Source organism: Ictidomys tridecemlineatus, chromosome 2 (assembly GCF_052094955.1).
Source record: "Ictidomys tridecemlineatus isolate mIctTri1 chromosome 2, mIctTri1.hap1, whole genome shotgun sequence".
Lineage (NCBI taxonomy): Eukaryota > Metazoa > Chordata > Mammalia > Rodentia > Sciuridae > Ictidomys > Ictidomys tridecemlineatus.
In genome coordinates, this window is record NC_135478.1 from 151,792,721 (window position 1) to 151,811,162 (window position 18,442).

Genomic DNA, 18,442 nt, shown 5'->3' on the forward strand with positions numbered 1-18,442 from the left:
TAAGAAACTGGTGACATTGGTTTGCCTCTCAGGAGAAAACTAGGCAGCAGGGGACACAAGTGGGAGGAAGAACTTCTACTATACATCCTTTTCAATTTAGACTATATGATTTTAATTTCAACAAAATAAAAAAAAATTGAAAAAAGTTAAATCCTAAAAATTATTTTACTTTGTAATATGTTTTCCCTCTAAAATATTCAGCAGCTTTGCAGCTATTCACTGGCTGAAACCCAAATTCCTTGACATTCAGGTTTTTGTAACGGGGTCTCATTATTTCCTGCCTGGAGCATTCTGTTCTACCCTAAAGTGTTTTATTCTCTTTCCTTATACCGGTACACATCTGGCATTTTTTTCTTCTCTTCTGCTCCCCAACCATGAAGCATCAGCTCAGGGGATGCAGTAGAATGTTGACCTAGGCTGGGTGAGGCCCTGGCCTTGATCCCCAGTTCTGAAGGAAAAACAAAAACAAAAACAGTCAACTTGGGCTTACTTTTGTGACGTTTCCCCTGCACTCCCCAGCCGTCTGTGATTTCTTTCAACTCATAACAATGTAGAGTCTGCCCTACATTTTGAGGTTCTTAGCCTAGGTTCTCCAGTGTTCTATGTACTCTATCTACAAATAAGATGACCTAGATCCTTGTGGTGTCTGAGCATGACTATTTCCTGAAACTCCCTTTTCCCCGCCAAACCTTACACTTGGTTGATGTTCCTGTGATTTTTTTTTTTTAACTAATCTCTTCTTTGTGAAAATTTTATTTCATGTATGTGTTTGCTTGATGTGCTTCAAAATTCTGGAGCTGAAGTTGTAGCTCAGTGGTAGAGCACTTACCTAGCACGTGTGAGGTACTGGGTTCGATCCTCAGCACCACATGAAAATAAATAAAAGTATTGTGTCCATATAGAACTAAAAAAAAGAAATACTTCCAAGCTATATCATGGGAATAAGAAATTGTTTAGCAGCTCAAAAATACCCTAGCAGGAAAAAAGAGGACAAAGTAAGACATAAAACCCAAGAAATAAAACATAGTGTTTGAAAACTAATGTAGTTTTAAATATAAAATTTCTGAGAAACAAGATACATAATAAAAATTTCTTTTTTTTTCATTTGGCTCATTTAGTTGGCAGCCTTTTAGAAACTAGTCCCTATTTTCCTGGTAACCATGGTGAGTTAATTAGCCCTTCTGATGTGTTATCAACTAGTCCTCAAGGTTCTCATTTTGAGTGAATGGCAACATTGGATTTAAATTTTGGCAAATCTGATCTTAGGTCCACATGATTTCGAAGTCCTTGAGGACTATATTCAACTGTTCCTATATTGCATATTCCTTTCTGTACCTACTTCAGGGCTGTGTATCTATTAGGTGCAGACAATTGACATAGATAGTTTTAGAATTAAAGAAAAAACCTTCTGAAAAAAATATTGATCTTTGAAACTGAAACTATGCAAACAAACAATAATACTAACAGCTTACATATGATTAAATCTTCACTTAGCTAGGCACTGTATTTGAGGTAGATTAATTTTGTATTTACATTAAGTGAGGGAAGTGGCACTGTTGTTATCCTCCTTTGCAGATGAGACTCAGAGGTTAAATAACTTGACAGCTAAATGAGAGAACCAGGATTCAAATGAAAACCTTTTGTCCCCCACTGGATCTCTGTGCTTAATCTTATGTTTACGTTCTTGTTTTCCCACAGTTTAGTCACATGGACAAGTAACTTGTTAATAACACTTGTCTTTGTTTCCAAATAGATGGGAAAATCTTTAAGAGGGGATCATGCCCCAAAATGATTATTACAGAAATATGACATACTCAGTACTCAATCTTCCAGAATGAATAAATATATAAAAACTTGGTTACCAATGCATAGATACTTTTTCTGATTCAGCTCATGAGCCTAGCTCTCTTTTCCTGACTTGGTTTATTTTCTTTGTTGTTTCTAGTAATTTAACATTTTCTGAGTACTACTTTTATCATCGACTGTGATATTACAACTTGTTTAACACTCTAAGGTTTGCAATGACTCTTCATAAATATGAACTTCTTTTATTTCTTACAATGATATCTTGGGTATTACACTTATTTTCAGAAGAGAAAAGTGAGATTTAGGGTGGTAGCCCTTGGCAACTCATTGGAGGTTTTTGGAAAGGAGAGTGACATGAGCAGAATTGTGATAGAGATTAGTGTGGACCACAGTGTGTAAGTTAGACAGTTGGGGTGGAAACCACATGCAGGCAGACCATTTATCTTTTGATTGCTTTGACTAGGCAATGTGAACCTGAACCAGGAGGGCATATCAAGAGTGAAAACTTTTTTCCTTTAACAAGAAATGTTTTCAAGGAGCATAATATCCTCCAGCCAAAATAATGTTGCTCCCACTTAGAACCTATGTGTAGGAGTCATTGAACAGGTAAAGCTACATAATTTAGACTTTGGAAATGAAGGAGTGAGACTATTAGATCAGTTAAGTTGCACATACTCAAAACTAGGTAGTCATCCTTGACTATCTCTTTCAGCTTTGCTCTCCACATTCATTTGACCCACAAATCCTGCTGATTTCTCCTCTTCCTCCTCCTCCTCCTTCTCCTCCTCCTCCTCCTCCTCCTCCTCCTCCTCCTCCTCCTCCTCCTCCTCCTCCTCCTCCTCCTCCTCCTCCCTTTTTTGAACCAGGGATTGGACTCAGGGTCACTTGACCACTGAGCCACATCCCCAGCCCTATTTTGTATTTTATTGAGAGACAGGGTCTCACTGAGTTGCTTTGTTCCTTGCTTTTGCTGACGCTGGGTTTGAAAACTCACCATCCTCCAGAGCCACTGGGAGTACAGGGGTGCACCACTGTGCCCAGCTGATTTTACCTTCTTAATGATGCTCAAACTTATTCCCTCTCTCCAATTTATCATTTGGCTTCTTCAAAAGTTCCTTGACTTCCCTAGGCAATGTTAGGTGTCTTACATTTATTTGCTGATCATATTTATTTGATAAATAATTTTATTGTAGGACAAGGAATATATTCACATTGCACTGGATTCAGTTAACTTCTTTCTCACTTAACAATGAAATTAAAAAAAAAGTTGTAGATGGATACAATACCTTTATTTTATTTATCTTTATGTAGTGCTGAGGATTGAACCCAGTGCTTCACTCATGTGAAATGAGTGCTCTACCACTAAGCCACAACCCCAGCCCAACAATGAAATTCTTAAGAGTAATGCCTCCTTAGAAAATTTTGGGCTTGAGTTCTTGGCCCATGCTCTTGATCCATGCTCTTGCCTGAAAAAAGCAACATGAGGGCAATGCTGGAGCACAGGAAAATATGTGAAATTGTGTAACTCTGCCCTGGCTTCACCTCTAGTACAGCTCCTAGCAACTGTCTCTCTATAAATATTAATACCACACATCATGGACTTGTTGTTTCTCCCTCTGGCAATGCCCACATTCTCAGTTACATTTATATTCCTTGTTTTATCCTTAAAGTTTTTCATTCTTGAGATAGTCCACATTTTCCTTTGAATGTGCCTCTGTTTTCCCAAATAAACCTCTATGTCTCTGAAAAAATAAAAGAAAAAAGAAAATATTGGACTGTGTTTATAGCTCAGTGGTAAAATGTAAGCTTAGCTAGTGCAAAGCCCCAATTTTCAATTCCCAGCACATACAGACATGCATTTTTAAAAAAATTATACATCTCTAGTGCCTAGCATACAGGAAGGCAAATGATCTCAATATTGTTTAGCCTAACTGATAGAATAGCACTATTCACTGCATTCTTACTATGTATTAGGCAGTTCATGAAAAGATTAGAAAGAAACAGTTTCTTCTGGAAGAAATCAGATGACAGCATGGAGGTGATATGATTAAGGGCACAAACAACTATATCATCTTGAATCAATTATTTAATATCAGAATCTCACTTTCCTTATTTGTAAAAGGAGATCTATAACATATATAGCTTAGTAAAAACAATGCAATTTGCAAATTCTTCCACACACTAAAATGAACGATTGTATTTAAAGCACTTAAGGTAGTGACAATTGTAGTAGACACAGGTGGTTGTTATTATGAAGATGAGCCAAGCACAGACAAAACTATAATGCAAGGGTAAATTTTTAGGTGCTATTGGGCATTTAAGAGTTTTGCAGAAATGTGACTATATAGCTTGGGAATGACTCATGAAAATATTCAAGGTCAAGCCTTAGATATCTGTCTCTTAGAGCCTTAGAAATCAAGAAATCCTAGATCTGGAGTCAAAAGCTCAAATATGACAGTGATCAGATTGGCTACACATTAGAATCAGCCTGGGAACTGCAAAGGCAAATCAATGGCCAAGCTCGACCACAAAGGAATCGGAATTTCTAGGAATAGCTTGCATCCCTGGCAACATGAGTATGACTTTAAATCTTTTTGAGTAATTCTAATGTGCAGCTAGAGTCGAGAACCACTCCAATTCTAAATCATTGAGGGCAAGATGGGCGAACAGGAGGGCGAACAGGAGTGTAATTTCTTTCTTTCTTTTTCTTTTTAAATATTTTTTAGTTGTAGTTGGACACAATACCTTTATTTTTATTTGTTTGTATTTTTATGTGATGCTGAGGATTGAACCCATGCCTCGCACATGCTAGGTTAGCGCTCTACCGCTGAGCCACAACCTCAGCCCCAGGAGTGTAATTTCTTATTAACTGCCTTCGATTGTTTCAATGTTTATTGACAGCTTTTTTGAAAAGGTCCAAAATTTCAGGTGAAATTTCCCAAACTTCAAAACGTTGGCAAGCATTTTAAAACGTTTAAGTCAGGATGGTGGCGCGATTTGGGAAGCTAAGGTTGAAGGATTGCTAGTTCGAGCCCAGCCTCAGCAATGCAGCAAGATCCTGTCTCAAAAAATAAAAAAGACTGGGGATGTAGCTCAGTGGTAGAGTGCCCCTGGTTTCAATCCCTCTGCAAACACACTCTCACACACACGTCCAAAGAACACCGAGATTGGGGACGGGAGTGGGGTCCGTCGGTAAAGCAAGCATGTATACTATCCCTCAGTTAGTACCCTTCCTTCCAGTTCAACTCCCGGCTTTCAAGAAACATGTTCTGAGTAGTTAGATAACGTATTCAAGATTATACAACAAATCTCACAGAGTCGCAACTAAAACCCAGTTCTTTCAGATTTAATATTGCTTTTATATGAAGAAAGGACCACTTTGGAGATGCGCTTTAAAAATAGTTAAGACTGGGGGAAGACAGGTCGTTTCAGGTTCAAGGAACCTGGAGAGCTGTGCCTCCCAGTATCCCATCGCTGACCACAACCCCAGGTGACGACTAAATTGTGATAAGTAACGTGAACGCCGAGATCTCTAAGCAGAGAGCGGAGCCAACTACACAAGATTATTCCACTAGCAGCGCCCCGGAGGAGCTGGGCCCGTTAAAAGCAATGAATTACGACCTCTGCTGGTCACGCTCACGACTCCTGCCGTAAAGCCCGTGTAGAGCGCATGCGCGCCTCTCCTCCCTTTCGGATTACGTCCCGGTCACTGTGGTGGGGATCCACACTGCGTTGCCCGGCCGTCGCCATGGTGAAGCTGAGTAAAGAGGCTAAACAGAGGCTGCAGCAGCTCTTCAAGGGCGGCCAGTTTGCCATCCGCTGGGGCTTTATTCCTCTCGTGATTTACTTGGGTCAGTGGGAGAAGAGCCTGGGAGGAGACTTGAGGGAAGGGGTTGATGGCGTCTGCGACTCCATTTTTGGCCTTCGCGAGCGGGAGACGGAAACGTGATCCCGCCGTGCAGGTCTTCTGAGGCTGTCCGGTCTAGTGGGGTCGATTTAAACCGAATTCCCTCTTTTACAAGTTGTGTGGTGTTTAACAAGTGATGTAATTCCTCCCATTCTGTAAAACGGAGGCAAGATTTACTTTTCAGAATTGTCGTGGGGGTTAGATGATGACCCGATGTCTGTGAAAGTGATAACTATTTGGCATAAGTGGGTTTTCAGGGCGTTTCTCTTCATCTCCAGGTGGGTCTAGGTGGCTTTCATCAGAAGAATGGATAATATTTTCCTTTAGCATACTAGAGTTTATTTTCCTTTATGCACAATGATTCCCTTTCCTAAGACAACCATCATGTTAATTTTTTCATCCTCGCGTCTAACTCAGGTTTTTTGAGATTTATGTTAAAGTTATCTTTCTAGAACTTATTCCTTGTTTATTAGTATCGTTTCTTTTACACTATATATAAAATTTAACATTATGTTTAAACATAATGTTAAATTTAATGTTAAAACTCAGGTTTTTTGAGATTTATGTTAAAGTTATCTTTCTAGAACTTATTCCTTGTTTATTAGTATCGTTTCTTTTACACTATATATAAAATTTAACATTATGTTTAAACTAATTCCAAGGTTCTTTAATTCACACTAAAATCTGCATCCACAGATTAATCTTATGTAATTCAAGACATTTTCTAGCTTGATTGCATATAGTGCTGTAAGATGTGTCAGAAAGTGACATTAAGCAACAAAAAGGTTTTAATGTGCCACCAGTTGAAAGACAGTTCTACATGGACTCTTGTCTTTCTGTAATCTTGTGTGTGGAGACTCTGATGACCCTTGGTTCCATGTTATCTTTTGGGGGTGTTTATAGAACAACCTTCCAGAGCCAAGGGGAGACATACTTTTAGCCCAACAGTTTATGGTTTCCTAAATGTAGGATTTATCTTCACTATATGTGCAGTTATCAACTGGCCTTCTTCCTGGGGCTTTGCATCAGGTCTTGGGTTATTGAAGATAATATGATGAAACTCTGACTACAGCTATCACTGGGAATAATGAACTCTTGTCTGTGACTGACTCAGAACCTTGTGTCTTAAACTCTTGTGGAACTGGAAGGCTAGTTTGTTGTCCTGAAAATAGCGTAAAATTTCAGACTCCTCCCAGTTCTTTATATTCTGATTTTAATCAGTTATTTAAGCAAATTAGCATATATCATCAAATCAAAATTTTGGGTGAGGGAATGGGAACCAGGGATTGAATCCAGAATACTTAACCTTTTTTAAATTTTTTTGTTTTTGAGACAGGGCCTTGCTAAGTTGCTGAGGCTGGCTTTGAATTTGCAATCCTTCATTGGAAGTGCCACTGCACCCTGCCTCCTCTCTTTTGTATCACTAGACTTTGCTTTATAAAAAGAGAGGTTTGTTTGGAATAAAAAAATGATATCCTCAGTTTTGTTTTTGAAAAAGATTAGCTGTTGTTGGTTTTTTTGGTCTTTGTGCTCTTTGTAGTCTGTCATCCAGTATGATTTGGGAATTGCTGTAACTTATTTCTGGGTAATGACCAATAATGAAAAGTAGAGGATGCTAAGAGCTTCTGTGTTAATTGTGTATATGCTAGAATTAAGTAGCTTGTTATTCCTTCTGATTAGTCCTGGACATAATTTCACATTCTAGTGAAGATTGGAAACTATTCTGTAGCCCCAGTATATCTAGATAGAGTTGATAGATCTAGATAGCTGTCCTAGGTTAGATTTAAAAAAAAAGCCTTCAAGGTAGATTTTTTTGTCTGCTGGGGTATTAATTAGTATTTTTTTTTCTTCACCCTCCCTCTTCCTTTCAGGATTTAAAAGGGGTGCAGATCCTGGAATGCCTGAACCAACAGTTTTGAGGTACTGTTCTTACAAATAAACATTACAGGGCAAATGCTCATATGCTAGTATTGAAACATTGAGAAACAAGAGTAACAGTGGTAGGTGTTGACATGAACCTTTCACCAGGCATTATAAACTGCAATAGTTTGTAAACTGTTTGATCCCCTGCTTTGTCCCCTTCCAAAATCTTTTTGGTATAATTATATACTTGGTATAAATATAGTGAAACACATTTTAAAGGAAAAGAACTAGTTTATTATTCTACCACATTAAATCGTGAAACTATTTTTAATTTTCTGTATTCCCATCTTATCTGTATTCACCTGAATACAACTTTTTACATCATTTTAGCAAAGGTATATAGGCTTCTGGGCTTTTTTCCACCTAAAATTAGAATTGATATCCAATGTATTTTCCACTTGAGGATTACTTAGGTTTTTTAGTATTATACATAACAATATAATTAACCTTTTTAATGCATATAACTTAGATTTTGATTTATTTTTTTATGATGCATTCTTATGCATTCAGTAAGTCCAATATATGAGCATTTATGGTGCTAAAAATGCACTGTGTATTCCTTTCTCAGAAACAGTCTTGCTAATGTTGGATAAACACTTGAGGAAACACTCACACACATGCATATTATATATATGCATCCAGGCCTTTAATACATAAACTTTTGGAGGGCATTCAAAATTCAAACTGCAGCTACTTTACATGTAGCAAACAGGTAAGTCTGATATTCCTGGCACTGTAATGACCAGACTACTGCATACTGGTGCTATGGGATTTCAGTTTGAGATTGTTTCACAGACATCTCTTGTAGTTTGCCAAAATACACTTCATTGGTTATTTGAGATCCTTGGATTATTCCAAATTGTCCTCTAAGTCACTTTCCCGAGTGACAGAAAATAATAATACAGATTGAGTATTTTTTAAAAAATATTTGGAAACAGAGTGTTTTTGGAGATCAGATTTTTGAATAAGGGATGTTTATTCTAAACTAATATTAATCATGGTCACCTACACTGTGTCAGCTATTGTTTTAAGTACTTTATAAAAACATTATCTGTAGTTGTCATTATAGTCGTAGAGAACAGGTCACACAGTCAGTAGGTGGTGGAACATCTATCTCCAAAGGCTTTTGGACTCCAACAGGTAATCTTACCTGGTACTCAGCATAGAGTCATCTGATAGGAATTTTGTCCACCTCCTCTGCTTTACTGCTATCTCAGAGGTACTTTTTCTTTTCAAAAAAGTACCACCATATGCTGTCTTCCTCAACTTGTCCACTTTTGTGGTTATTGTTTTCCCTGATAACCTTCTTCAACAAATGGTCTTCACTTGTTGCTCTTTTCTTCACCTACCTTTCTCCCTTTAACCCTTTGTGACATGTCTGCTTAAAACTGCTTTCAGAGCCCCACTAAGTTCCTTTTTTCTTAGCCCTTGTTCAAAGAACTATTAATTTCCTTTTCTGTAAATGGCCATTGAGATCATGTATCTGCTCTTAACTAACTGAGTGACCATAGACCAATTATTTCCTAGGGAAACTACCTTAGGGCACATGATCATAGATGGAATTACTATGTGAATATTTTCTAAATACTGGAAATTATTATCAAATACCTTTCCCCAAGGCCACTAACCTTTCTCAGCTCCTCTTTCCTAAGTTGGGCATAGTAATACCTATTTCACAAGGTTGCCATGAGGATTGAATAAGAATACTGTCTGTAAAGTGTTAACTGTGTTAGCAATACTTGTCAAATAATGTGATCAATAAACTATTAATAGTAATTTTTTAATCTTTTTGGTGATATTTTCTTTATCCTTCCCTCCTTCTATGATAACAATGCTCTAGCCATATGATATTGCATGCTAATCTTGGAATAAATAAATTATAAATAAATAAATTAATTAATATTTTCATGACATTGTCTATTTGCTTGTGGTCCCTCAGTCTGGAATACTTTTTCCCCTAAGTTTCAACCTGATGGAAACCTGCTTCTAGAATAGCCCAATCTCAAATGTTGCCTCTGCCAAAACTTTCCTCCTGTCTGAAATTGATCAGATTTCTGTGTTCCCAGAGTATTCTTAGTGAATGGCATTCTCTACCTTTTACTATGTCTGTTGTTTATTTTCATTACATGTTTTGCTCAACAAGTATTGAATTAATTAAATGACCCTTCTACCTTAGGTGATATAGGATTCAGAAGTGAGGCTGGAATGTATACTATTTTGGCTTCAGTTATCCCAGCCAGTTTTGATCTTCAAAGTTGCAGACTAGATGAAGCAACCTCTACCTAATTTTTCATTTTTTCACTTTATTGTTTTCTTAATGCTCCTTTCATTTCTTGTGCTTTCTCAGTCTTTTCTGTCATATATTCTGGTTTCCTTTCCAGGTGTACTTATGTTTTAGGAAAAAAATTGACTACCTGCAAAAAGATGTCCAGTTAATGGAATTTCATATATTGTACTGGCTGTTCTGGGGAGACTACTAAAGAAGTCTTCCTGGGTTGCCTACTTTGTACCCTGAAGGAACAGAATTGTGTATGCTTTGGTTTTATTAATATAAAATTAATATAAAGTCTAATGTTTTACACATAAATTTATTATTTGTATAATATTTATGTAAATATTATAATTAATGATTTACTGATTTGTTTCCTTTGCCAAGTTGTTGGGTTTTTGAGATTTAGAACCACATTCATCTTAGTGTCCTCCATTTTCACCCAGATTGGTACATTGTATGTGGTCAGCAACTGCTATTTGATAGGAACAGTTATTCAAAATGCAGTATTTTAATGAATAAAGGGGTAATATCTTAGTAAAATATTACTAAGGCAAATAAATTGACTAACAGAATAATTATTTTCATTATCTGTGTAAGGCCAAGGAAGATTTTCTCTTTTATTTTGTGTGCTTATTACATTGAGGAACAGACCTAAATAGATGAAGAGTTTATTTTCATGTCTTAACTATAAGCAAAAATACTTGGGGTTAAATAAAAATAGATGCAAGTTGGGGTTTTCTAGGCATAGAGAAATTTTTTAAAATAAAAACTGCATTCTATTTTTATAATACCAGGATCAAACCCTTATACTGGCAAGCACTCTTCTACTGAGCTATATCTGCAGTCCTCAGAAATTACACTTCCAATCAGCAGGACTGTAGGATTTAGACTTGAAATACTTCATTTCTCCTTTATTGATTCTGTTGCTTCAAGTTAGCAAATTGGGAGTTTGGGCTGCTTACTGGCTGCAATGTTTGGGGTCAGAATAAGTTGAAGGGGAAATGGAGGCAAATTGCTAAGGATGTGGTTAAGAGCACCTAGGTCACATCTTATTCTTCTACTTATGATATGTAACCATCTTAAAGCCTCAGTTTCCACATCTTTAAAATAAGGATGGTAAATGGGACTTACAGAAAGCATTCAGTAAAAATGTTATTTCAGTATCATTGATATTGCATCTAATAATGATACTTTTATTATTTGGGTTCATTAATTTTTCTAGTTAATGCAAATCATTAATCATTTATCTTTTGATTGAGTTTACATATTAACTTACATATCCTTTTTGTTTATAATAAGTAACCACACTCAAATGTAACAAATTGTGTTTATGGTTCTGTGTGTCTAGTTTTTTATTATTTTGCTTCATGAGGTTGATTCTTGTCTTAACTCTGAATTTGATAGATAAGCAAACATAGAAATTTACAAAATCTAGTTCTTAAGCTGTGTATAGAAAGTTTTTGTTTAGGGATTTAATTTATTTCTCCTCTTCACAAATATTTTAGCCTTCTTTGGGGATGAACTGTTTTGTCATCTGGATTTGGAAGCAGTCATCCAACAGGAACAACTTGGAAGGTGTATGCTCTGGCTGGGATAAGCAATGCGACATCGTTCAGACAGTCACCAATTGGATGGCACAGGGTTCTTACTTCTCAGATACATCTGTGGCAGAGTGGAACCTCTCCTGACTTATTTATGATGGACTATATAAAAATAAATATTTTCAACAATGTTCTATATTGTGTCTTTTTTTAATAGAGCACACTAGGACTATCAGCTAAAAACTAAGCCTTTGTTACTTTTTCAAAACAGAATCTTGTATTTGCTGAGATGCCACCTTAAAAAACAAAAATCCCAATTCCTGGGCCACCACTTAACAAATGGTTTCTGATTTTCCTTTCCTTTCCTAAGTCCCTCAGGGATGTTCTCAGAGAAGAAGAATGGAGACAAGTTTCAGTGTATGACAAACTGGGCTATTCTATTACATTGAAATGAAGTTCTGACTACAGGCAATAGGGGTTTTGGCATCTCTGTTGCTAGGGATAGGAATGGCATTGGGGAATTGTTATTTATTTAATGAGTCAAAGATTTTCTTCTGGGGTGGTGCCAAGGTCTCGGCTTGGCACCAGAATCACGAGCCACCACACAGCTTCGTAGGTTCAAACAGCAATTCTTTATTCCCGCTCTCACACCGCCTCCACACAGGTCCAGGGCAGTTCTGCCGTCTGCCCGCACAATTCACCTACTCCACGAGGCTATCTCCAAATCCCATTTTAATCTCACGAGAACTCAACGGGAACAAGCAGCAGGAACACCCTAATCCCAGCAATAATCTTCAACCTCCAACTTCCCTAAAACCCATTATCTTAAACTGGCAACGCCTTAAACTCAAGGAGCCGGTTACTTCCTCAAACCTGATCAGCTCTAAACCCGGATCCACCTTGGTCCTTGAGCAAGGTCACCTTATTAAAGCATGCATGCAATGTCCCATCGAATGTCCTCTAAGCAGCATGGGGTACGCTTGGCAAGGAAATTTTGAAGCGTCATTCCTACTTGGTAATGGCCCTCAGCAGGGTGGTAGCAAACTAGAGTATCCAGTGAAGAAGTCTTGGGGATTACACAGGATGGTGACACTTCCTCTTCTGGTAGAAGAAAGGGCAGTTAATGGGAACTAGTTTTCAGTTCTAGATGCTGGTTTGTTGGGATCCTTACCTGTATTGTAACACTATTGTTTAGTTTTTTCTGTTCTAACAAAATAGCTATTTACTTAGTTTGAGAGAGAATTAATTAAGAAAAGTAGAACCTGAAACAAGATATGATAGTTTGGGAGGGGCCCAGGGTTGGAATGTTTTAAATATCCAGGGTTTTAAGTATAGAATGATCATTTGTGAATATAATCTCTTTCAGGTGTCTGGATCTGTCATTATCAAAAAATTTTTTTTCCCTTAATTCTAATGTAAATGCCTGTGCTCTTTAATCCTATTTCCTCAAGTTTTCTTACTTTGCCATGGAGACTGAGAAGACTGCAGGCTTATTGCATAAGGGGGTTTTGTTTTAAATGGAATTCTTGAGAACTGCAGGAAACCATTTATGGTAAGCACTTCATGTAATTGCTTCACCATCTATGAGTCTAGGCACGTATGGTTTTGCTAAAAACTGAGCACAAGTTGTTAAGTCCCATAGAATTGCCTAAGTTTGTGTCCCCACCCATCCCTTTCTGTTAAGCATGTTAAGTGAATTCTTGTTTGCTTAGTATTTTGGTGTTTTTTTTTCTTTTCTTTGTTATCCAGGGTTTTTAGAAATTAAAGCAAAGCTGTGGTGAGTGTCCATTTTGATAAAACAGTAATGTGGATAAAATTTAACTGGTTTTGTAGTGTTTTGGAAGTTACCTTGTAGCTGTCTACAGAATATTTGCTTTTAAGTAAGGAATTCTGAATATCCCAGGTGAGGAAGCTAAGGAACAAAGTTTAAGCCTTGTTAAAAAGGCATAGGATATGAGCTGAGATAGCACACACTCTAATTGGTGTAAATATATCAAAGTGTTAAATGTTTGAAGCTAAGCTCCTGTATTTTATTGTATTTTAGATTTTAGGGCAATGCAATCCAGAATGACAAATATTTATGGTCTGTGTTTTGTGCTAGGAGCTAGAAAGTCCTTAAGATTATTCTCAACCTTGATTTGCTCAGGGAAAACCACCAAGCTGAAAGGACTTGATTATAAGTCCTGGCAAGGCTATGTAGTTCATAGAACCCTTGGTGAAGAAGTCACATGATATTTAGGCTTCTACTAAAACAAAAGCAGTAATTGTTGCCCCCAAAGCATTACTATGTAAACCAGTAGTTTTTATAGCTCTAAAACTAGTATTAACCAGATATACATAAGAAATGAGTATATTTAGGTCCCATCCCAGATGTGAATCAGAAATAGGTGGTGAGGCCTTGGATGAAGCATGTTTTCACTTTTCAGCTATTATTTTAAATTAAACTTTATTTTGAGAAAATTGTACTATAAGAAATGATACGGAAAGATCTCTGTACCCTCTACCCAGTTTGCTACAATAGTTACGTCTTGCAAAACTATAGTACAATACCAGGTTATTGACACTGATACATTCAAGACAGAATACTGTACCCAGAAAATGTTATCTCAGAGTTTTGTGTCCTTTTATAGCCCACTGGTCTACCTGACTTCTCTCCCTAGTCAGGCAACCAGTAATTTGTTGTCTTTTTTGTTATTTCGAGAAAAGTTATATCAGTGGAATTGCTAAGTAACTTTTTGGCATTGTCCTTTTCCACTTAGCCTAGTTCTCTACATTCCTCTTGGTTGTATGCATCAAATGCATAAACATTGATATGGCTGTGTCACTACAGTCTGCTGATTTTAAGTCCTTTGGGCATAAACCAAGGAGTGGGATAACTGGGTCAAATGGTGCTTCCATTCCCAGTTTTCTGAGGAATCTCCATATTGCTTTATATAGTGGTTGCACCAATTTGCAGTCCCACCAGCAGTGTATGAGTATACCTTTTTCCCCACATTTTCGCCAACATTTATTGTTGCCTGTATTCTTGATGATTGCCATTCTGACATGAGTGAGATGAAATCTTAAGAGTAGATTTAATTTGAATTTCTATAATTGCTAGAGATGTTGATTACTTTTTTATATATTTGCTGATCAATTGTATTTCTTCTGTGAAGTGTTTGATCAGTTCCTTAACCCATTTGTTGATTGGGTTATTTATTGTTTTGGTGTTAAGTTTTTTGAGTTCTTTATATGTCCTAGAGATTAATGCTTTATTGGAGGTGCATGTGGTAAAGATTTTTCCCAATCTGTAGGCTCTCTTCTCATGTTATTGTTTCCTTTGCTGAGAAGAAGCTCTTTAGTTTGAATCCATCCCATTTATTGATTCTTGTTTTACTTCTTGGCTTTAGTAGGAGTCTTGTTAAGGAAGTTAGATCCTAGGCCAATGTGGTGCAGATTTGGGTCTAGTTTTTCTTCTATTAGGTGCAGGGTATCTGTTCTAGTGCCTAAGTCTTTCATCCACTTTGAGTTGATTTTTGTGCAGGGTGAGAGATAGAGGTTTGATTTCATTTTGTTACATATGGACTTCCAGTTTTGCTAGCACCGTTTGTTAATATGCTATCTTTTCTCCAGTGAATGTTTTTGGCACCCTTGTCTAGTATGAGATAACTGTATTTATGTGGGTTTGTCTCTGTCCTCTATTCTGTATCATAGGTCTACAAGTCTATTTTAGTGTCAATACCATGCCATTTTTGTTACTATAGCTCTGTAGTAGTATAGTTTCAGGTCTGGTATTGTGGTATCTCTGCTTCACTTTTCTTGCAAAGGATTGCTTTAGCTATTCTGGGTCTCTTATTTTTCCAAATAAATTTCATAATTGATTTTTCTATTACTACTAAGAGTGTCATTGGGATTTTAATAGAAATTGCATTAAATCTGTATAATGCTTTTGGTAGTATGGCCATTTTGACTATTAAGTCTACCTATTCATCACACTAGCTAGACTATGGAACCAGCCTAGGTATCCCTCAATATGTGAATGGATAAAGAAAATGTGGTATATATACTCAATGGAATATTACTCAGCTTTAAATAAGAGTGAAATTATGGCATTTGCCACTGATGGTTGGAGTTGGAGAATATCAAGCCAATTCTACACAACCAAAGACCAAATGTTTTCTCCAATATGTGGATGCTAGTTCATAATGAGGTGGGGGGCACTAGGGAAGAATAGTGTAACCTTAGATTAGGTAGAGCAAGATGATGGGAGGGGAGGGAGGAGAGACTACATGACCAATATGATTCTGCAACATGTACACTCAGAAAAATGAGAAATTATATCGTATCTATGTATGATATATCAAAGTGGATGCATTCTATTGTCAAGTATAACTAAAACAAATTTCAAAAAGTTAATTCCTTTGTTTTTGCTGAGTAGTAGTTCATGGTACAGATATGAATGGGGGTATGATGTAGACATGCATAGGTTTCCAATTTTTAGTTTTTAAAAAACTACAGGTTTTTGTATGATCAATCCATACCTTAAACCAAATCCAGGTGTTTCTGATAGAACTCTTGTTTAAGAATTGCTGCCTAAACTTGCAGTACCCTCTTGCTTCCCCATAACATCCAATGTGAACCTCACTTTCCATGACCTAAGTGACCCTATGTTATGAGGCCTTATATGCCTGTGTCTCTTTGTTGTCCACAACTCTTGCTGTTTTTGTCTCTTTCTGTCCCATAAAGTGGCCAGGTGTGTTCTCACCTTGGAGTCTGCACTATTCTAGAATTCTTTTCCCCTGAATACCTATATGCTTGACTTACTTTTTCTAATCTGTACAAATGTCATCTTGTTAGGACTTCCCTGATCCTTATGTGAAATAAGAAACTTTATACCATAACTTATTTTTGTGTATATATATTTGTATGATTGTGTGTGTGAGTGCTTCTAGTTTGTGAGCTCCCTAAATTCAGTACTGTGTTTGCTGCTATATTTTTAAAGTGAAGCAAAGGAGTGCATGAATTATAGGATTCTTTTTTTTTTTAAGAGAGAGAATTTTTTTTTAATATTTATTTTTTAGTTTTCAGTGGACACAACATCTTTGTATGCTGTGCTGAGGATCGAACCCCGGCCATACGCATGCCAGGCGAGCGCACTACCGCTTGAGCCACATCCCCAGCCCTGAATTACAGGACTCTGACACCCATTCCTTCTTCCTCACTATAACTATTCCCTCCCCCAAACTTTCTATTTACCTATCTTTCTCACCATAGGGGCAAAACCTAGTTACTTTGTTCATTACTATATTCCTAACATCTAAAATAGTACCTGACACGTTGGGGCCAGTATTTGGTGGGGCAAAAAGACATGGCATAGAGTGTTTTCTATCAAAACCCCATTTTTGTGAGGTTTGTGAAATTTATACTCTGCTCCCTACTTTCTCAGCAACTGTTTTCTTAACCTCCTAAAATCTTGCACTCTACTAATAGTTAAGAACTAGGGTTTAAGAAGAATTTTTATGAAGATTCATCATTGGATTTTTATTTATTTATTTATTTATTTTCATACTGGTGATTAACCCCACAGGCACCTTACCTCTGAAGTACATCCCCAGTCTTTTTTTTTTTTTTTTTTTTTTTGAGGCAGGTCTCACTTAGTTACTGAGGCTGGCCTCGAACTTGGAATCCTCCTGCCTTGATCTCCAAAGCTGCTGGGATTTCAGGTGTGTGCAACTATGCCCATCTGGTACATTTTAAAAAGTGAGGGTTATATGCAAGAAGCAGGCACTACTCAAGAGGTGAGAAGTACATATGGGAAGCTGTAGTTAGACAAAGATAACTAAGATGGAATCCCAGTGGTTTGACTTCTGGACTGAATGAGGAGAGAATGAAGGCTTGGAAAAGGTGAGTTAGAATTGTCTAGAAATTCTTTTTGTTTAATAATTGTACCCAAGGTTAATCTTTAAATATTGTACAGAATTTACTCAGGTAAATGTTTTGAATCCCAATTCTACATTGTTTGTTTTTTTTTTTCTAGTTAGAAAAATAATTTGCTTGGAAGAAAGAAAAAAGATAAATAGGGAGTACCTCCCTAATAATGGATTTAAGATGACTTTTTTTTTCTCTGTGTGCTTCAGTTTTGTTATATTCCATTGACCTGTTTTCAAATCCATTAATTATGTTTTCTTTTGTACTATGAGCCCATCTGATAAGTTATTACTTTCTAATATGTATTTTACAATTATTGGATGTTTATTTGATTCTTTAAGAGAAAGATTCTAATTCTCTATTATTCTACTTCATTTCCTCAACCTCATTATTTTTTAAAATTTTTACCTCTTTTTTTTTAAAAAAAAAACATTGATTCTGGTTATTTTGTTGTCTTCTGCTCACTTCAACATTTGGGTTATCTGCTTCTTTCACCTGGAAATAGGTCATATTAACCAAGTTCTCTCATAGTAATTTTTCATAAATATTAGGGATAATACTTTATAGAAACTCTGGCTTATGTTATCTTTCACCAAATAGTTAAATTAACTAGCAGTTAAATTACTGGCAGCTCACCATGATTCTGGTGAAAATTGGATTTAGGCTTTTTTATGGTGGATTTATTTTAGTCTTGATTTTACTATTAGGAAGTAGTCCTTTCTCCTAGAGAGTAAATTTATATTCCTAGGGCATCATACTCCCCCCCTCCCCATGTGTGTGTGTGTGTGTGTGTGTGTGTGTGTGAGTAACTTACCTGAAAGTCTGGGAGTTTACTAATAGCCTTTTACTCAAACTGTGAAGTCTCTGAAATTTCTGTTCAGCTCTCTAGACTGTGGGGTGTCTCATCCTATACAGTGTTGTAAAGCCTAATATTAAGGACCTGAGAAGTAAAATGGCAGGTGTTCATTTTTGAGTTCTTTGTGCATTTAACTCCTTTTCAGCAGTAGACATAAGGGACAAAGCCATGGTGGTAGTCTCAAGTTTCAGCCTATTTCATCTGCCCAATGAGAATGCAACTTTTTATTC

General features: G+C 36.7%; 1 protein-coding gene across 1 annotated transcript; it reads left to right on the plus strand.

The window, feature by feature from the left end:
- Nucleotides 1-5,479: 5,479 nt before the first annotated feature.
- Nucleotides 5,480-11,643, plus strand: Tomm7 (translocase of outer mitochondrial membrane 7). The gene is made up of 3 exons (XM_005319096.5): nt 5,480-5,657; nt 7,585-7,633; nt 11,414-11,643. The coding sequence occupies exons 1-3, from the start codon at nt 5,555-5,557 to the stop codon at nt 11,427-11,429; spliced, it is 168 nt and encodes a 55-aa protein (XP_005319153.1). The 5' UTR covers nt 5,480-5,554; the 3' UTR covers nt 11,430-11,643.
- Nucleotides 11,644-18,442: the final 6,799 nt, after the last annotated feature.